Source organism: Astatotilapia calliptera, chromosome 15 (assembly GCF_964374335.1).
Source record: "Astatotilapia calliptera chromosome 15, fAstCal68.1, whole genome shotgun sequence".
Lineage (NCBI taxonomy): Eukaryota > Metazoa > Chordata > Actinopteri > Cichliformes > Cichlidae > Astatotilapia > Astatotilapia calliptera.
In genome coordinates, this window is record NC_137436.1 from 6645957 (window position 1) to 6664661 (window position 18705).

Below are 18705 nucleotides of genomic sequence, written 5' to 3' on the forward strand. Positions count from 1 at the left end.
TTTGGTGATTCCCAAAAAGCTGGCACATTTCAGCATGGTGTGCAGGTTGTCTCTAAAAAATTTGAGGAAACTGGACAAGTGGAGGACAAAAGATGAAGTGGCAGTCCTAAAAAACATCATCAACAAAAACAATCCGCAGTAGATGAACACATACCTAAAAGTTATTTTCTTAAGAAATAGGAAGACTCTGATGTGAGGACTTGAGAGATTGAATGAATCAGGTGAGTCAAGATTAAGAACGAGTGGGATGTGGCTATTTCCGAGTGACAGGTGGGTTTCTTGTTAAACAGTTGGTAAAGAATTTGATCTTGTTCATTTATAAATCAATGGGCACCATTAGACTGGCTAGATTTATTCTGCTTCGTAAAAATATAACTGGAGAGAGAAATCAGCCTTTGCACAGAGATTTAGTTGGACAGGTTCAAGTAGAACAGACTCATGTTTGAAAGCCACCAAAGTCACTCTAAAGTTTCAAGGTGTAAGTTGACATCTAACAGGTGAAAAACTGTACATTCAGACATAAATGAAAAAAATAACAGGGGGCAACTTAAAAACAGCTTGTCACTAAAATAACAGCAAAATATGTACTTCAGTGTACTATTAGAACATCAGTTTGAAGATTCCCATCACTTTGCTGTTGTTTCTAAACAAATACCAGTTGAATTTACCTGTTTGAGTTGACGTGAAGTACGTTTTCCATTATAAGCTTGAATAAGGATGTTTGAAGTGCTGCGACTACAATAAGCAACTATAAGTGAAAGATTTGTAGCCTATAAGCCTATTTTATGTGGGACGCAGAGTCCTCTCTGCCATTACATGAAAGACCTTAGTTACCGTTATTGAATGCATAGCAATACAATAAAGGGAGATAGTGTAGAGATTCATGCCCACATTGTCCTAGTGCTTCATGTGCATCAGCTTTGAGGTGGTTATATTTGTAAACAGAGCCTTTTCTCTCTATTTCAATCCTTCCTCGGTTTCAGCTGAGGCAAAATAAAAATCGTGTGTGGGTGTGCTTGGGGTGTGAAGGGCCTGTGAATGGTAAATGCATAATGGTAAATGTTATTTTCAAAAGCTGAGATGTGCACAATTTAGCAGTGATGCTTGGAAAGCTGATAAAAATAGAAACATTGCTTTAAAAGGATTTTACATTCTTAAGAATCCTGATTCAAATGTTTTGCATAATGGTGACTGGTTGCTTTTTGGATAATGGATTTTGGTTTTGCAAGAGCAAATTGTGGTGATTCAACAGACAAAATTTTTGCTCCAAAATGTTTCTGGGAAAAACTGGGACCTTTTACCGCAAGGACACCATATTATCTATCGGTTTCAGTCATGCAATGCAATAAATTTTTCTTCAGGGGAACCTTTAGTGTTTGCATTAATGTTACTTAGGCAAGTACCATAAATCTAAATGGTGAAGCAGATCAAATATGACCCTGTAGGGCAATAGCATGTTTGACAACAGCATGACCATGTAACCCGCTACTTTGAAAAAGGCTGCTGAGTAAAACTCGAGGAACATGAAACTAGAGCCCAGGGTGTTCATCCAGCCTCTAAACTCCTCAGATCAAAATCCCAGTGACCATCAGCGGGATACACTGGAACTCAGCAGCCAGTTGCCCAAACCCAGAGTTTCAATTGCAAATGCACTGGTGGCCTGGATGGAGGCAACCTGTCACCAAATAATCGCAGACTGCTTCAGGCTGACTGCAATCACTCTCAGGTAGATTAGCAACATGCTGCAATCAATCACAGTAAGTGTGGGACAGTGAGTGCAACTCATCCGCATCTCCACTCAGCTGGTTTGCAACCGGTTGTCAAGCGCCTATGTCATTTTGCAGTTAAGTGACCATACTGCAGAAACTAAATCACAATTTGTGCAGGAATTTCTATTTTAGATCCATGAAGTTCAGGCTTTGCTCTGAATGCAAATAGTTAATTTGGGAAGTTTTGTTTAAATTTTGTTTGTAGATGGCAACAATTTGCCTAAAGTTTGCACTAAAGTTGCTTTGAAGGTGGCAACTGACTGAGTGGTTCCAGACCCATCTTTGACTCATCTTCAGAGGCAACAAGGCTTCAAAGACTGCAGTAATTTTGAACGTGCTGCGGTCTCCCACCACTGTGACTCCAGCATATACAATTGTATCGAAGTAAAACAGTCCCTTTAAAATGCTCGCCATTGTTAAAATAATTTTCTTACTGTAATCTTAATGTAGCCACACACACACACACACACACACACACACACACACACACACACACACACACACACACACACACACACACACACACACACACACACACACACGTGCACCCAGACTGAAATAAGGAGACGGGGATAAGAGGATATTAGTTCTGAATCTCATATCCTGTTTTATTGTTCAAATATGGCAGAACAAGATATACAACACAGTACAAACAACACACCCACTCAGTCGGACATACACGTGGAAACATGGAAAGGCAAACAGAGAAGACATATTTGTACGCTTGTTCACACACGCACACACACACGCAAGTCTGAGTTTGCATGATTGATACAGACAAGAATTTCTCAGGGGAACCACTGATCAAACGTCCCACAGACAAACACATCCACGCTTTCACAGACACATGAACAGGCCAACAGGACAACTTGTGTATTAAAGGGGATTTTAAGGAGATTAAGGACCTGGTGACAAAAAAAAAAAAAAAGCGAAAAGAAAATATTCAAAGTCCACCTTAAGACAGCTACCCCCCTCCTCCTCCTCCTTCCATCCGTCTGTGTTATTGACCGTTTAAGTAGGTTCCACAGAGATGAGAGTGCATTTTCCAGCTCACACCTGTTCTCACTGCAGGGAAATTAAACCTCAAACAGCTGAAAATCAAAGTCACTTGCTTTTTTCTTACAATGGAAATAACACATATTCTGTTTTATGGTGGACTTTTTAATTTTTTTTAAAAACATTTAACTCAAGAATCCAACCCTTTAGCCTCAGGCTGATGTTTAAGAGACTTTGGCAAATCCCCGAACCTACCCCACACGCGGGGTAAAAAACATCCTTCAAGAAAACAAGAATCGCACGAGTTTGTTTTAGTGACTGAAGGCCACTTTGATCTGAACAGTATAAACCTGCTCTGTAAAATCCGAAACCAGTTTTTAAAAACATAAATTACAAAAATCTTGTGCTTTGTACACCTTCGAAATACAAACTAAAATCCAGCGTCTTCATTTTTTATGTTTTTACATTAAATCATGTAAATCAGCTGTAAGACAAAGCAGCTAAACAGATTAAATAATCACTGTTCTAGCTGTTTCCTGCAGTAATATCTAATTTAACACTGGTGCGTACGTATTTCTGAATAACAGTGGATGGATTTCATGAGCACAACGCTATAAGGGCCTATGTCATTAAGCTTACATTAAAAAAAAAAGATGGAAGACAGCGAAATTAGGAGCTGTGGGGTTCTCAGCTGTGAGGAGCTATTGTGGGACTCTCAATCACTGCTTGCCTTTAACAGCTCTTCCATGTACAGTACTACAGAATCAGATGCTTCTCAGCATCAGCATACTGATACACCCCAAAACAAAAACACTGAGCCTCAAACAAACGGACTCCAGCCTGTGTCACAGACTTAACAATTGACCAACTGTGCCGCTCTTTAAAAATGCATTTCATAGAGAATCAAACAAAAAAAAGAAAAATCACACTGATGTATTAGAGAGGAAGGCGAGTTCTGAAATAAATACTTAAGTCTAACAGTAATAACAGCTTGTCAAGGATTTAATCATGAAGGTTCTGGCATTAACGGAGAGACGTTTTTGGCAACTCATAGTGTAATGTTACGCTGAAGCACATCATTTTATTTTGTAGCATCCCCAAGCCACCAAAGTTAGTGTTTTTATTTATTTTTAGTGGAGGTTGATTTATAGGATTTTGCTCAAAAGCATCACTTAAGTTTCCAAAGTGAATCTATCTCAACTCCATGATTGTCTCGGTGCTGCCTCGGTAGTACACACTCTGGTAATGCAACTGTAATATATGACACTAAAAGCAAAGCTGTGGGGTGGGGGCAGGTTATGTCAGTTTCTGTACCAGACGTGAAGAAGATAAAATAAAATGATAGAAATATAAATAAGATCTATTTAAGTGGACTGCCAAATGCAACAGAAGCTTGCACAGATTCAAGTCCAGCATACTGACGCGTGTCTCACACTTAAGTTTGAAGAATCCAGCCAGTCACACGGCCTCTTCAGCCACAAAGATGAACAAATGATTTTCTGTCTATGAAGGCAGAAGACGTTTAAAGGATGGTGAAAGACTCTTCACCTGAAACCGTTTCAGCAAAAGGCTTTTTTTTCATTATCAGAGGGAAATAAAGGACATTTCAAGTTCATTTTAAAAGGTAAACTAAACTATAAACAAAACTTAATTTTTCTTATTCTAAAAGGGCAGTTTTGCAGTGATGGGTCACAGTGAAGCCTTAAATACGGATGAGTGTCTCTACAGGAGTGCTTCACATCTGTGTTCTGGGTTTGAGTGCCAACATGTACCCCTCCCCTGCAGATCAGTGCAGAAGGAGGGACGAAACTCTCGCTGTTAGATGTAGGACAGCAGAGTTGGTGCGGTAAGTCAACAGGCTAAACAGGCTGGCCTGTTAGGACGGTCACCTGGCGTTAATTTCAAGCTACATCTATTTAACTAGCACTGTGTCGAGCTAGGTCAGGTGGGCGGGTGGCTAGCGTGGCTGGCTAGCTGGGTTAGCTGGTCAGCAAAGCGGGCTGACTGGTTGGCTGGTTCAAGCTTTGTGCCCAGGTCTTACTGACTCTTCTCATGTCTAACCAAGCTTGGCTGATGGTGTCCGGACTGCTGGTTTTTCAGTCTCTGCGCCTCGGTCGGGTGAGGTCACTTCCTGTTCACTGTGATGGAGTTGGCTGTAGTGTTCGTCTTTGTAGCAGTTTCCTCTGTATTTCCAGGGGGCTTCACTGCGGCAGCATTAGGACCGCCCCCATTCTGAAGTGTTTCCTGTTTGTACTGTTGCAAGGCGCGGTTGACGGCGTCCTCGACCAGTCGCTTGCTGACCTTCAGCAGCTCCGCCTCGTCTGGCTCAGACCGGCGACGCCCACCTGGGTAGCAAAAGCACAAGTATATGAGCACGTCATGTCCATTAACAGCGAGTTGAAAAAAGTAATCAATCAACTTTGCCAATAAAAGAGTTTGTCAGCAATATTGTGGGGAAACAAAAACAAAGAAAATCACATAATTGATCAAAATCAACAAATCTTAGAAGATCAGTGGAATTGTGCCAAAGGAGAAAGCCATCCAGCCATGGGCCAGATTCAAATTACTTACTTTAAAATTGTTTAAAAAAAAAAAAAAAAAAAAGGGTATTGGACATAGCAAAACATTTTACATAAATATTGCCTCAAGGTCGAGAGTCTGGTCAGTAACGACCCCTCCTTCCCTTAGTTAGCTCCAGTTGCTAGGCAAAGTGTGTACCACTTGCAGTTGCCGAGTTGCTGCTGGAGTTGGTGGCAACAATGATGCAGCACATGGGGGACTCTAGTGAGTAAAACTAGTGAGTAAAACTTGCTTCTTACCAGTGCAACCAATATGTTTCAACACATTGACTTTAAGTTGAAAGTCAAACGTTGCCACGTTTCTGGCTTGCATATCAATTTTGCAAGTTTGACTACTGCTGAGTAAGTTGTTGGCGAGTATTTTCAGACAAGCTGGCATCTGCCATTCAATCTATGATGCAGCACTAGGTGCAGCACACTCTTTGGCTACCAATTACACCTGGCAACTCCAAGCAACCTCCAGCAACCACTTGCCAACTGGTTGCGGAACACGTACGTTTCCCTAGCAACTGGATGTTGCCATAGGGTCAATGACTGATCTGTAAGCCTGCGTGACTGAGGTCTAAATTCGTTTTAGCCCATATTGCGCGTAGTTTTAAAATGTAATAAAGGCAAATTTTGTATAACTGGCACCTTCAATGTTAAAGGCGACCTATTATATTTTCACACACTGTTATAATGATGGGTGCTCCTATTAAACACAAACCAGTGCACAAACATCTGAATGATGTCAGTGATAGGAGATTTCCACAGTATTGTCATCAGCCTGAATGCAAAGCTACGCTACACAGTCCAAGAATAAAAACATGGGAGTGATAACAAGGATGCCAATGAAACTCTAAACCCGATTTATACCACCATCGTCAACTGTCAGAATATAAATGCCCCCTTGTGCCTGTAAAAGGGCATGTTAGAGCAACATCAGTACTCAATAAAAAAAATATCCAAACCCATCATGAAACTGCTGATTGTTCTCTGTGTTTGTGGCTCCAGCTGAGCTTCCACTTCACCATATGTGTCAGGAATTAGTCAATTTTTAGCTATAGTGACATTTAACTCGACGGTAAATTTGATTGCAGCACTAAGCTGCTTCCTGTGGTGTCTGAGTGCCTTTCTGATGAAAGCACGACCCGTTTCATTCTTTTTCTAATATGCTCAAAATGAAAACAGAAAATAACCATTAATCTGACAATAATTAATTGTGTGGATTCTCCACTCATCACAGACTGAACACGGCGACAACAGATTGATGTCGCAATAGGAAAGAAGTGATCGTTGCAGAGATGATAGTCACAGAAGATGTAAACAGCTGATATTAATTTCCTTTTTGGTTTGAACACCAAAGCAAATCATTTAAGTTTAGTTCAGCTACAGACAAAATGGCAGACAGAAAGACGGCAACGCCAGTCAGAAGAATCGCCGAGATGGTCAGTCAGTCAATAATTCATGTAGAAAGAGAGCAAAGCAGGCAGGCAGGCTGTAGGATGGACAGGCAGGAGCAAGCCATTCAGAAAGAGAGTAATAGAAAAATCATTCAGCCATCCAGTCTGTCTGGCGCACACAAACACACACAGGTACGCACAAACACTATATAACCGCATTAGCTTTTGATTACCAAGGCCAAGCACAAGATTCGCACACTAACCCTCTTTACCACAGAATCCCACTGGGCCCATAGGTTTGTTTCATTTGAAATCAGCGTCGTGCTCTATTATTCATTATACAGTGAGACAGAGCATACAGCAGGAGACGACGATGATAATTTTGCTGAGGTCAGAACCAGCTGAGAGTATGATGCGTAATTTATTGTCATCTGTTGTTTTCATCCGACAGAGGTGTCTCAAACCAGCCATGTGTCACATTCTCTTCTTATGTTTTTTTTAATATTAACCAACAAGATGGTGAAATTAAATTAAAGCAAGTTCTGATGCTGTGTTAATTGTTCAGTCATCTGCTGTTAGACTGTTACATAAGTGACAATCCACACACAATGAGTCATTTTATATGAAAATCCTTCTGTGCAGACTACTAAATTAGCATACCCATGAATAATAAATACAACAAGGTGCCACCGACCTTGCTGTGCCCTCTGTTAATATGCAAATATCAGTGAAGTGCATCTGCTGACCTCTGTGCAGAATATAATACAGTGGCATCAGTCACCAAAGACCGACTGTGAGCTGAAATCTGTTATCCAGACCACTGGAATAAGTCACTGTCGCGAGTATATCACCTCCGCCACGGTCTGATGACACGAGCACTGTGCGACTGTGGATTTATGCTGTTTATGCCAAGCGTCCAGCCTGGTAACAGCACGCCAAACAGAAAACAGGAGTCGTCAGAACAAGCCAGCAGTTGCTTCTCACTCATCTATTTAACGTCCCCGTGTGCTCGAATCAGCTTTTCCATCTATTGTTTTTGAACATGTTCTGTTTTAGCAACTTGAGGTTTATCGAGTTGTGCTTTCTACAAAACGCTGCTGCTGTTGTACTGAGATGTTATTTGATTACCTGCCTGCTTGTCTTTTTGAGTGAGTCATACCTCTGATTGATGTTTGTTTTTCTATCTACCCTTTAGTTTTAGTGACTGAATTCACTGAATATGCCTTTCTCAGTAAAACTGCAGGCAGATTTCTAAGTAGCGCAGAGTGGCGCTCCTAGCACTAATGATCACAATCGTTTAAATCATGTGACGGTCATCCTGTTTAGTCTTTGCTCCACTCTTAGAACTCCCTCACAGTCAGCGCCACAAAGCGTCCGCTCATTACTGATGACCGGTTTCTGATTCATGAGATAAACAGCAACTGGGCCAATACTTATTTATTTATTTTTTAAGCAGGGAGCATATTCTGCACTTTACTTAGGCAACCTCCTAGTGGGCGACAGTCTGAAGTAAAACAAACATTAAAATGTTTGCAGTCCTCTCTGCTGTCAGAAACTGTTTAATCAACATTTAAAATATAGTAAAACTGCAGTAAATGTAGTTAAATTAAACTGTGCCTAACAACAGTAAAGCTGTAATTTGGTCAAACTAATCTCTGCTTTCTTTCTCTGCAGCAGTTCACATATAAAAGCTGAAAACTGTACGTTAATTGTGTTTTGTTATTTATGTTTTGTTAAATTTTATGCTGGATATTTGAGGGTTTGTATAAGAATGCATTAGAGCTGGCATATTTCAATATGTTTGGTCTAATCATCATTTTATGAATTGAGAAATAGCCCAGTCAGTGACGGTTACAGCCGGAACAAACTGGGTGAAACCTCGCCTCTCATCAAAACAGAAGAATCATATCACGGTGGGAACTGTGTAATTTACTGCAAAGGACAAGACGACTACAAGAGATATTCCTCAACAGGGTTCTACTGGTTCTACAGTTGAATTGCAGTTTGTACACATGCTGAACCCATTATATGTCCACTAGTTTCTAAAGGTCTCAACCCAATTTAAGTAATTTATTTGAATATAGATTGAAAATAAAACACATGAAGAAGGAATGTCTGTAATAAAATATGTGTAAGTAAATATCAAAGTAAGAAAGGTAAACCTAAAATGTAAACAAGGATTATGATTTCGAGTGCAGGATGAATTATTTTACTCAAATGAGGGGGATGCAACTGAAACAAATACATAAAACCCAGCAGCACGATTAATGGACAGCCTACTTAATCACTTCCTGCCCAGATGCTCTAAATAGGACAGAGACTGCTTCTGCTTCCACCATTTACGCTAACTTAATAAAGAGGAATGAGATTGTATGTGATTGGATTACAACAATATTAGTAAAAATACTGAGAATGATCAGAGAGACGATTTGGATACAAAAAAGCAACGAGATGGTATCATCTTTTGTAATCAATAAACTGGAGATTATTCCAAGGCAAGAAGTAATCACACCATTAATCAGCCTGAATTTGATTGTTGTGAAGGTATATGGGAAATGATGGCTTTAGGGTCATTGCAGTTGTAGCTTGTAATCAGATGCAGATCACACTTTGAATGAACCCTCCCAACTCTGATTGTACACATATGACGGGAGGAGGACACGTACTTGAGCGTTTAGCACGGACTGGAGCCTGAACCAAATCTGCAACACAAGCACAAACATCAAATATTAAGTAAGCACAAACAAACAAAGCAGACATATTCTGGCGTCTCAGGGATTGCACACACTCTCCAAACAGCGCCGTTATAAGAGCCTCTTTGTGTGTTACCACGGGGGAGATACTTTCAGTGCTAGACAGCAGTGATTTTAAACATTAGTTTTGGACCCCGGGGCTACATGAAGCCTAAAATGGATGCAGAAATACTGTGAAGGCAAAACTGTTAACCAAAGCCACTGAGTCATACTACCAAAATATTGCATTAGGTTGGACAGAAGGATGGAGAAGGAAAGCAGGGCACAATACCGTAGGGCAAGTTTTCTTCTTGTAAAAAGTGGCTTTTAAAAGAAATCTGTTGCATACCAGAAGCTTTTATTTTGAGGCTGCACTTCAGAAAATAAAACACTGGACAAGATACGATGACATAAGAGTGAACTAAAACCGTGACTTAGCGCTTCTTGAGCTCCTTCCGTTGCATTGAACACCCAGAAAATATCGCTTTCGATGCCAACCTTACGTAAGGTGGTTTCGTCTCGCTTGTCAAAGGTCTCTTCTGTGTCTGTATCTGTTAATGTGACTGCGTGTTTCTATCTGCCTATTCAATCTTGACCTGTCGAAGTGACGGCCTTTATGATGGCAGTAAAGCCATCCTCTGTACCTGTTTCTCACCCACACACACTAGCAGAGAAACAGATAAGCTTTTCAAACTGCGGATAAACGGACTCCACGGCAACGAGGCTGACAGACACATGAATCTCACTCGCTCAACTTATCTCTCTCTCCCCCTCACACACACACACACACACTCAGTGTTCCCACAATTTCTCAAAGCACCAGCCCTCCTCGTATCCTCTCCTCTCGCTGCCACTCTGCTTTTACCTTCTCTAACCTCGCTCTCTCTTTATTCAAACATTTGTTCCTCTTGCTCTCCCTCTCTTCACCTTTTTTTTGCTGGCTGTGTAGTCATGGTGACAGTGATGAGAACCAGACACACACTTTTAACAGCAAAAGGAGGTTGTACCGACTTTCCATCTGTTTTTGTTGTCAAGTTTAACTCTCTATAGCCTCTAAGTATCATCTTCTCCCAAACCAGTTCGTCTTTACCTATTTGGCTTCTTTGCCTCTTTCTTACGTTCCACTTCCTCACTTTTTGGCCTTTTTCAAGTCTCTAAAACAGCTTTTTTGGTCTTATACTGAAAGAAAAAAACAGTAGAGAAAAAAAGTTACAAGCGCTCTGCACTGAGGTCCCATCATCAAGGAGTGACCCTAATCATACGCTAATGTAATTTTTGTTCTCGTTTCTAAAACAAAGGGGCAGAGGTTCGTTGGTTTTCTACTTCGATCCAGGCTAATGTATCTGAACTATCATGACTAATACATCTTTTAGTGTAACTTTATTGACTTGACTTTATCCACATCCAAACTAGAATTACAGCATTACTGTTAAAATGATTACATTACAGCCTTACAGTTGTGTCCCTCCCGTAATCAGTCAAGGTGCAGTGTAGACTTTAAAACTAATTTTATTAGTAATTCAGTTTCTTATCTTTCCCTGAGTCACTGAATAATAGGGGTGGGGGAAAAAAAAACGATACTGTGTAGTATCGTGATATTTTGTTTGCTAATAATGTATCGATACAGGGACAGCAGAAATCGATATTTTGTTACAAAAAAGTTTTTGTGGCCTGGAACATGCTCTGACTTCAGAGCATGTTGATCAGCTCCTTTTTCTGAGCAAGAATCCTGACATTCCTTCACTGTCCAAATGTGTTTAACTTTTTTTATGGCAGCAATAAACATGACATACTTATTTTAATTTAAGACATGTTTTATTTTAATTAAGTTTAAAACTTTTTTATTTAATGTAAAATTATATATTTTTTTAATTTACTTTGAAATTCTTCAGTTGCTGAAGGGGCTGCATAGTTTTCACAAATTGCATAGTTCAGAATAGCTATAATTGTACCAGATGGTTGCATTGAGTTAAGTTGGACTAGACTGTAATACAAACCGTTCAGTTTGTCAACATTAAAACTGACTGAAATGAGAGAAAGACTGAGTGTGAGACTTTGTTATTAGATAAAATGAATATTGATAAAGTTTACCTTTATGTACAGAATCTGAATATCGCAAAATATTTTTAAAAAATTGCAATAATATCGTATCGTGCGTTAAGTATTGTGATAATATCGTATTGTGGGATGTATGGTGATTCCCACCTCTACTGAATAATGGTCCAAACAAGGGTTTTGCAAATCCTTTTGATATTACAGTAAAGCTGACCCTTGATCTTTTACAGCCACAATCTTATCAGTTCATCCTTGGCTTTAGCAGATAGATGGAGACTCCTTTCAAGAATTACTGTGATGAGATATTCACAAGAATGGGCTTGGCACTGTCACCATTGACAAACAAAATCTAAGACGTTTATTACTAAGTTTATTGTTATAGCTGTTGCAGAGTCCATGTGAAAAGTTGTGTAAAATGTAATTAGTTCCCTCAATGTGTTTAGGACATGTGACAAGGTACATAAAGACATATGAAATCACTATTCTGCTACTGCTGCTGCTGGTTCAGATCCACAGAAACTCAACCAAATGAATATGCATTCAATCAACAGCAACAGAAATTGTCTTATTAAATAAAACACAATTCTAATCTTAACATGTGGAGTGGTTTTCAATAACTCAAAGAGGTTTTCTATTAAGTTTTCTAAATAAAAAGGTCACTCTGCCACAGTCACAGCATGTCCATGTACTGATGTTAACATATAGTTTAAAGCATCGGAGCTGCTGGGTGTTCTTGATATGTTCTCTTTGTTCCTCTCTGATGTGCTCCTGCTGTCTCGGTCTCTAATATCTTCCAGGTCTCATAGTTGCTCCGAGAGGCAAAGGTTGAAAGGTTCTTGCTGTTCTTGGTGTGCAGACGCTATGTTTAGGATTTTGACCGTACACTGTCAGCTTTGAGTCTGTACAACGTCAAGTGGCAGTGTGTGTCTGCTCAAAGTCACCACTCCACTGTAATATATGTTGGCCCTTTGAAGGGACCGTTAAACACCATTACTGCAAATTCTCTTACACAACCTCCCCTACTTATTCATCTTGCTTTTAACAGCCTTTTCTTCAAGAGAACCATTTGCAGGATTCTGTTGAAACCTGGACAATTTCACTTGAAAATATCACCTCTTGGATGGATGGATATTCTACTGAGCCCAAACCGGAAATTAAACGGACCAGATAACGGCAGCTACTGATGATGCAAAACCGTGCACAGGAACTAGCTGTAGTATCTAAAATGATCCTTAATAATCGCATTAAATTGAATCTAATTTACTGGATTGTGTTTGCTAACTATCTAAAAATTTGCTGTCATAAATACACTCTTTTTACTTTGAATGAGCTGATCATTTTTGAAAGCTCTCACAGGGGTTTGAGCAGAACATCAATGCAGCATATCTGCAGAAGGAGGATGAAAGGAATGGGTAAATAAAAAGGAGGAGGAGAGGAGCGTGTTCGGGCCCTAGAGGAAGGCTTGCTGTATCATGAGTGCGTGCTTTGACCTCAGCATCCGCAAACAACTGGGAAAACAGAAGAATTTCATAGTAGTCTAATAATGTAGAAGAGACTGAATGTAAAAGCTTCTTCTTCAGTACGTGACTTTAGGAAGCAGAGGGTAACAATATCTGTGCAATAGGATGGAGCTTGAAATGAGAAAAAGCAGGGGGGGAAAAAATGAACTTGGTGCATGCGAGGACAAAGACGAAGAGAGAAAGCTGAGGTTGAAAAAGAAGAGGCCGGCGGGGTTTTGTAGGCTGTGGAGGGGTGGGTTGGGGTACAGAGCACTGACAGTTTGCAGAGAAATATACCAGAAAGTTTTCCATACTTGATTCTGACTGCAGCAGAGTGCAGCACATTTATGCCTGATTCTCAGCAGCCCATATCCTGGTATACACTTTATGAGGATGAGCTGTCCATGGATCGTTTATTATTAAGCACCAGGTTAGATTATTAGCCTCTCAAAAAGCAAACAAATGTGCTCCCTAAAAACATGCTGCAAAACAAACAGGACGTAGTATTAATCCGCCTGATTAAACATTTGCTTATCTGCATTAATTCAGATCAATAAACCTGCCAGAAATGGCTTTGAAAAGAAAATTCAAAGTTTTATCACCGAGGAAAATTCTGCAGCTGTAACGTGGCTTAATTTTCCACTACTTTGTGAATCTTGCAACACAAGAAAGTAATTACGTTTCTGACCATCTCTTCGCCGTGCCAGAGCAATGGGATACAGCAGGGTGTTGGTGCCCAGATCTGTGCAACTCAACCAGCGCAGTGAAGACAATTTTAATGGCTCAAACAAAATGAGACACAAGGATGGACCCACTAATCTGCTTTCATATCATTCTAAATACAAAATAATGAGATAAAAAAAAAAACAATGGTGATAAATAAAGTGTGATCAGAATTTTTTTTTGTTAATTTCAAGTTTCTCTTAATAAACTTGAAAAAAAGGGAAGCTTCCTGATTTCCACGCCGCTCAGCAAACTGAGCTAATGAACTAAAAATGGACACGGATGGTAGCGAGCCAAAGCCATGCTGACTGCACAATTACACACGGAAACAAAGTGCTGCGGACTCATAGATGGCACCAATAATCACCAATAATAACAACAGATTTAGTAAAGTGGGGTAGCATTACTCTGTGGGACTATAACTGAAAATATTTCAACAACTTGCGCTGTAGTTCCAATTTTTTCAAACATTTTGAAAACGTGGCAGCTTTAATACTGTAGCAGTCCAATAATACTTGAACAAAGTACGTTTTCAATTATTTTAGGCAGCAGTGGTTCCAACAATTACCGTAGTTTTTTTAGAAAGACGATTATCACAAACTCAGTGAGAGGAAATCAGTTAAATGAACATGCAGGAAGAAAGGCTGATTAATATGTGAACGTTTGACTGAATAAGTAAATGTAAACACTGCAGCGACAAAACCAAAGTGTCCATCTTCAACTTGTGTTGAGCCATTTTTATCTGGTCCAAAAATATAAATCCGACTGATGAGCTGCAAGAAATGTCAGCAGATCCAATGAGCAATGATATCTAGCCCAAAAGACCAGCACTGCCTTCATTGAGCCATGTGACCGACAATGAATAAAGATAACAGTTTCAGCGTTGCTTTCATTAACTTAAGAAAAAAAAAAAGTGGCACGTGATCTTTTAAGATTCCTGTGGGTTTGACACTGGAAGCAGACATTAAAGCTGCAGAGCCGGGCATGTGCGGCGTCTGTGAACTCAGTTTGACTGTGCATCAAACAGCCCGGTCTTTTAGTGTGAATGGAAAACAAGCACGGGGAAAAAAAAAAAAATCCCACTGCATTTTGATTTGATATGTTTCGGTCTTTTACTCTGGTGTGACAGAGCAACACATCATAGTCTGTTTGCTCATTTCCACACCTCACCAGTAAGCAGTGATAGTAAACTGGTTTATTTTCATTACTTACACATAGAACTGTATCTAATTTGGCTTTAATGTGTGCTGGAGATCTTTATAACGGCTGGAGACAGTCTGGTCCGGTTCTAAAACAAATTGAGCTTAAACAGAGTCTGCACAAACACAGACGCTGGCTACAATCCTGTCACAATCAAGCACTGATGGGGAAAAGGCACTGAAGAAGTGAACATCACATATTGATTGCACCTTAAAAAAGGAGACAGTGGGTTGTCTTCATGTAACAAAAACTTAGTCCCCAGGCCCCCTAGGCCATTCTTTGGGCCATGTGTGGTGTAATTTAAACCCAAATGTGACTCACTCCTTAGTATCAGGACTTGAGGAAAAGGCAGACAGCACTCAGAAATGGCCTTTTCTGCTCAGTGACCTGGGCTGTCAGGTCCACTCTTATAAAAGCACACTTACAGGTCATGAAAGAATGGGAATATTTCAGTGTTAGTAATACAGAGAAAGGTTTTTGAGTGCTTTGGCATTAGCAGAACTTCAGATCTGATTACTAATCCAATGTGGTTTGAGCAAAGACAAACATAAAACATCTTCAATTTAGGAGAGGAAACTTTAAATGTGGGTTTTATAAAATCCACAAAATCCAGTTAATCACACAGACTGATTTTCTTTACAAAAATAAAAAGGCTGTTTGGTGTGAACCATGCAAAAAACAAAACTTAAGACTGTTGACAATCTTCTTTAGAGTAGACATCTGGCTTGGATCACATAAAAAGCAAGACATGTAATGATGAAAAGTTAGAAACAAAACCAAATAAAACCCCCAAACCCATGGGTGACACCAAAACGTGCACAGATCAACAAATTCCTAAAGTCGTGTTCATGTGTCTATCATAAGGAAAACACTGAATGGTGTTAGAGGAAGGCTGGTTCCCAAAAACCAAATCTGCAGCATATTTTAAGTTTGTGAAAGATGATCTCAGTGCTCCACAACACTCTTGGAGTAGCGTTTTATGTGGACACACGAGACAAAAGTCGAACGTCTGCAGTTGAAGAGAGACGTCAAAGCAGACCAACACAAACATCCTACCCCAACTGCGAGGCATGGTGTTTCTCCTAAAGGAGATGTTACTAAATTCGAGAGTTTCCCTACTTTTTCACTTACCGAGTGTGTCTGATCAATTACAGCTGTCTGTATGTTGTTAGTTCAGTCAGATTGTTTCGTCTATAAACACCTGAGCCCATCTGATAGGTAATCATTTCAAAAATCCTTTCATTTCCTGATGTTTCCATACAACAAGGACGAGTAAAACCAGAGAGGCGCCAGAATAAAAGAAGAAATCTTAGCACAGAGGAGTGGCTGGGAGGAAAGAGGTGAAATGAGCAGCGCTGTATCCATCTCTTCCCTTTCTCTGTTTCTCTTTGTTGTCGATTTGCTTCCCCTCTTCCGCACGTGGTCCCTGCTGACTTCATCAGCACATCTCACAAATACAAACACAGAGCTGGATATTTAACACTTCTGTGACGTCACAGTTGTGCAAACCCATGCGACAGGGAAAGATGTCCGATCAAGGTCATTTCTGCTCTTTAGTTACAGATCATGCAGGTGAAAAGCTAAAACAGATATCCATATAGAGGCTGTGTGACTGTTAATAGCTTGTCCCAAGCATGCTGTGTGAGGAATAAAGTTTACCTTTACCAGACTGTTAGAAGAAGAAAAGAATCTAAGATATGGGTACAAATTAACTGCACTGAAAGGACATGAGTGTTGCTCCTGTCCTTTCCATGTCAGAAAGAAAGCTGGTTTAAGTAAGTTTGAATGCGGCATGGTTGTTGGCACCAACAACAGCTGCACAACAGTTTCTGAGTATTTTAGAAACTGCTGATATTTCCCCACACAACAGTCTCTAGAGTTTACAGAGAATTTTCTGAAAAACAGAAAGGATCCAATGAGCAGCAGGATGTCTGGGTGAAAATGGCTTGTTGATGTCAAGAAGTCAGAGGAGAATGGCCAGATTGTGTTGAGCTGAGGCAACAGTGAAGCTGTTTGCACACTGAAAACGATGACTAGTGATCATACAAAGTGAATGACATTCCTTGAATTCAGTGGACTATGGGTGAAAAAACACTGGCAACACAGAGTGAGTGGACCTGAGATAAATTTTTCTGAACTATCAGGTGAGAGATTAAAGCGACTACCAATGAGAGCCCAGGATACTGTTGACTGACGTGTGACTTCGTAGTCGAGGGTCAATACTAGTCAACTGGAGCCTGGAAACTTTGCAAGCAACCAGCTGTCAGCTTCAAACAATGCAAAACAACCTAACTGCATCTGTTTTTTAACGCCGCAAATCAAATAACCACCTGTTACGACCAAGCTATAGAAGAGCACACATAAATGCATAACACATTGAATGTTGAAGCAGATAAGCTACAGCAACAGAAGACCAGACTGGATGGCACACCTGTCAATTAACAACAGGAAACTGAGGGTATAATTCACACAGGCTCACCAGAACTGAACACAGATGTGTTGCCTGATTTGAGGAATCTTAATTTCTGCTGTAACATTTATATACTGGCGTCAGAATTGGGTGTAAACAACGTGAAAGAACAGATCCATCCCACGTTGTATCAACGGCTGAGGATAGTGGTGGCGGTGTAATGGTGTGGGACATGGTTTCTTGTAACACTTTGAGCCGAGCATCATTTAAACACCACAGCATACCTGATTATTGTTGCTGATCAAGTCAAGGATTGGGTTTCGATTACATTTTTTACATTAATACTCAACTAAATAACAACCGTAAGAACACATCTAGCTCTCATACGGCATTTTAATGGGTATGACAAAAAATGGCTATTATTCATAAAGTTATAGTCATATAAAGAAATTAATTCAACTGTTTAAATTTTCTAAGTTTCACCAGCAGTGACAGCCAACACCACCGTGTGACACCCTGTCTTGTTGGTCAGTGTTTTATTCACACACAGATACACAGCAGGAACACAAGTACGCATGTGTCTTGTTGCGCTCACGAGGGGCAACTGTCACCACATCACAGGGGTAGCATCTGACCTACAGAACACACACGCACACACACATACACACACGTTTGTTGGCTCCCTCTACTTGCCTCTGTCTTTGTCTCAATATTCCCACTTCTCTTAAAGCCCAATCCCTCCTTTCTCCCTCATTAGTTTTCATTCCCTGCGCCGCTCTTTCTCTTTTCTCTATCCTTCTCTCTCCACACAGAAGTAGGGCACAGTGGCTCGACTGTTTATAGCAATGCAGCTGCAAGCGGGGAAAAGAGCAAAGAGACACATCGGGGAGAAAACAGAGAGAAGGAGGGGAGAACACACTCAGCCCAGTTTAATATTTCTGCCCTTACAAAAAAAGAAAACACACACACCCACAGCCCTTCTGCAGACGAGCCATTTCAGCTGGTGTCAAAGTCTGTCTTTATGACCTCATGATCAGCACGATCAAGACCTCATGTAAGGCCTGCACACACAAACATACCCTTAACTGACCATAAATCAGTGGACGATTTTATTACTTTGTATCTCTGTTTAATTATTAATCTAACTGACAGGTCGTAGAAGGCATCATCTACCTTCTACGTAAGCGTAGCCTCACACAGAGACTAGCTTTTCTATTAGTATCTACATTAGATCAATTTCAATTTACCGACTTTCATTTCATTACTGGGACTGAGACAAACAAGTAGCAAATCCAATTTTACCGAAGAGAAAAGAGAAACCCTCACACTGACCGAAACCCTCCTTTAACTAGAGCAAATC

At 40.2% G+C, this 18705-nt stretch overlaps 1 protein-coding gene across 2 annotated transcripts in view; it reads right to left on the reverse strand.

Annotated features, from left to right (window-relative positions):
• Positions 1–2352: 2352 nt before the first annotated feature.
• Positions 2353–18705, reverse strand: part of akap7 (A kinase (PRKA) anchor protein 7) — a 47023-nt gene continuing 30670 nt past the window's right edge. Inside the window, exons 10-11 of one of the 2 annotated variants that reach the window (XM_026194053.2) lie at positions 9393–9428; positions 2353–5110 (exon numbers count right to left, since the gene is read on the reverse strand). In XM_026194053.2, the coding sequence (XP_026049838.2) occupies positions 4890–5110; positions 9393–9428 (257 nt within the window). In that variant the 3' untranslated portion in view covers positions 2353–4889. The remainder of the gene's footprint in view (positions 5111–9392; positions 9429–18705) is intronic. The other variant, XM_026194054.2, reaches the window with a different exon arrangement.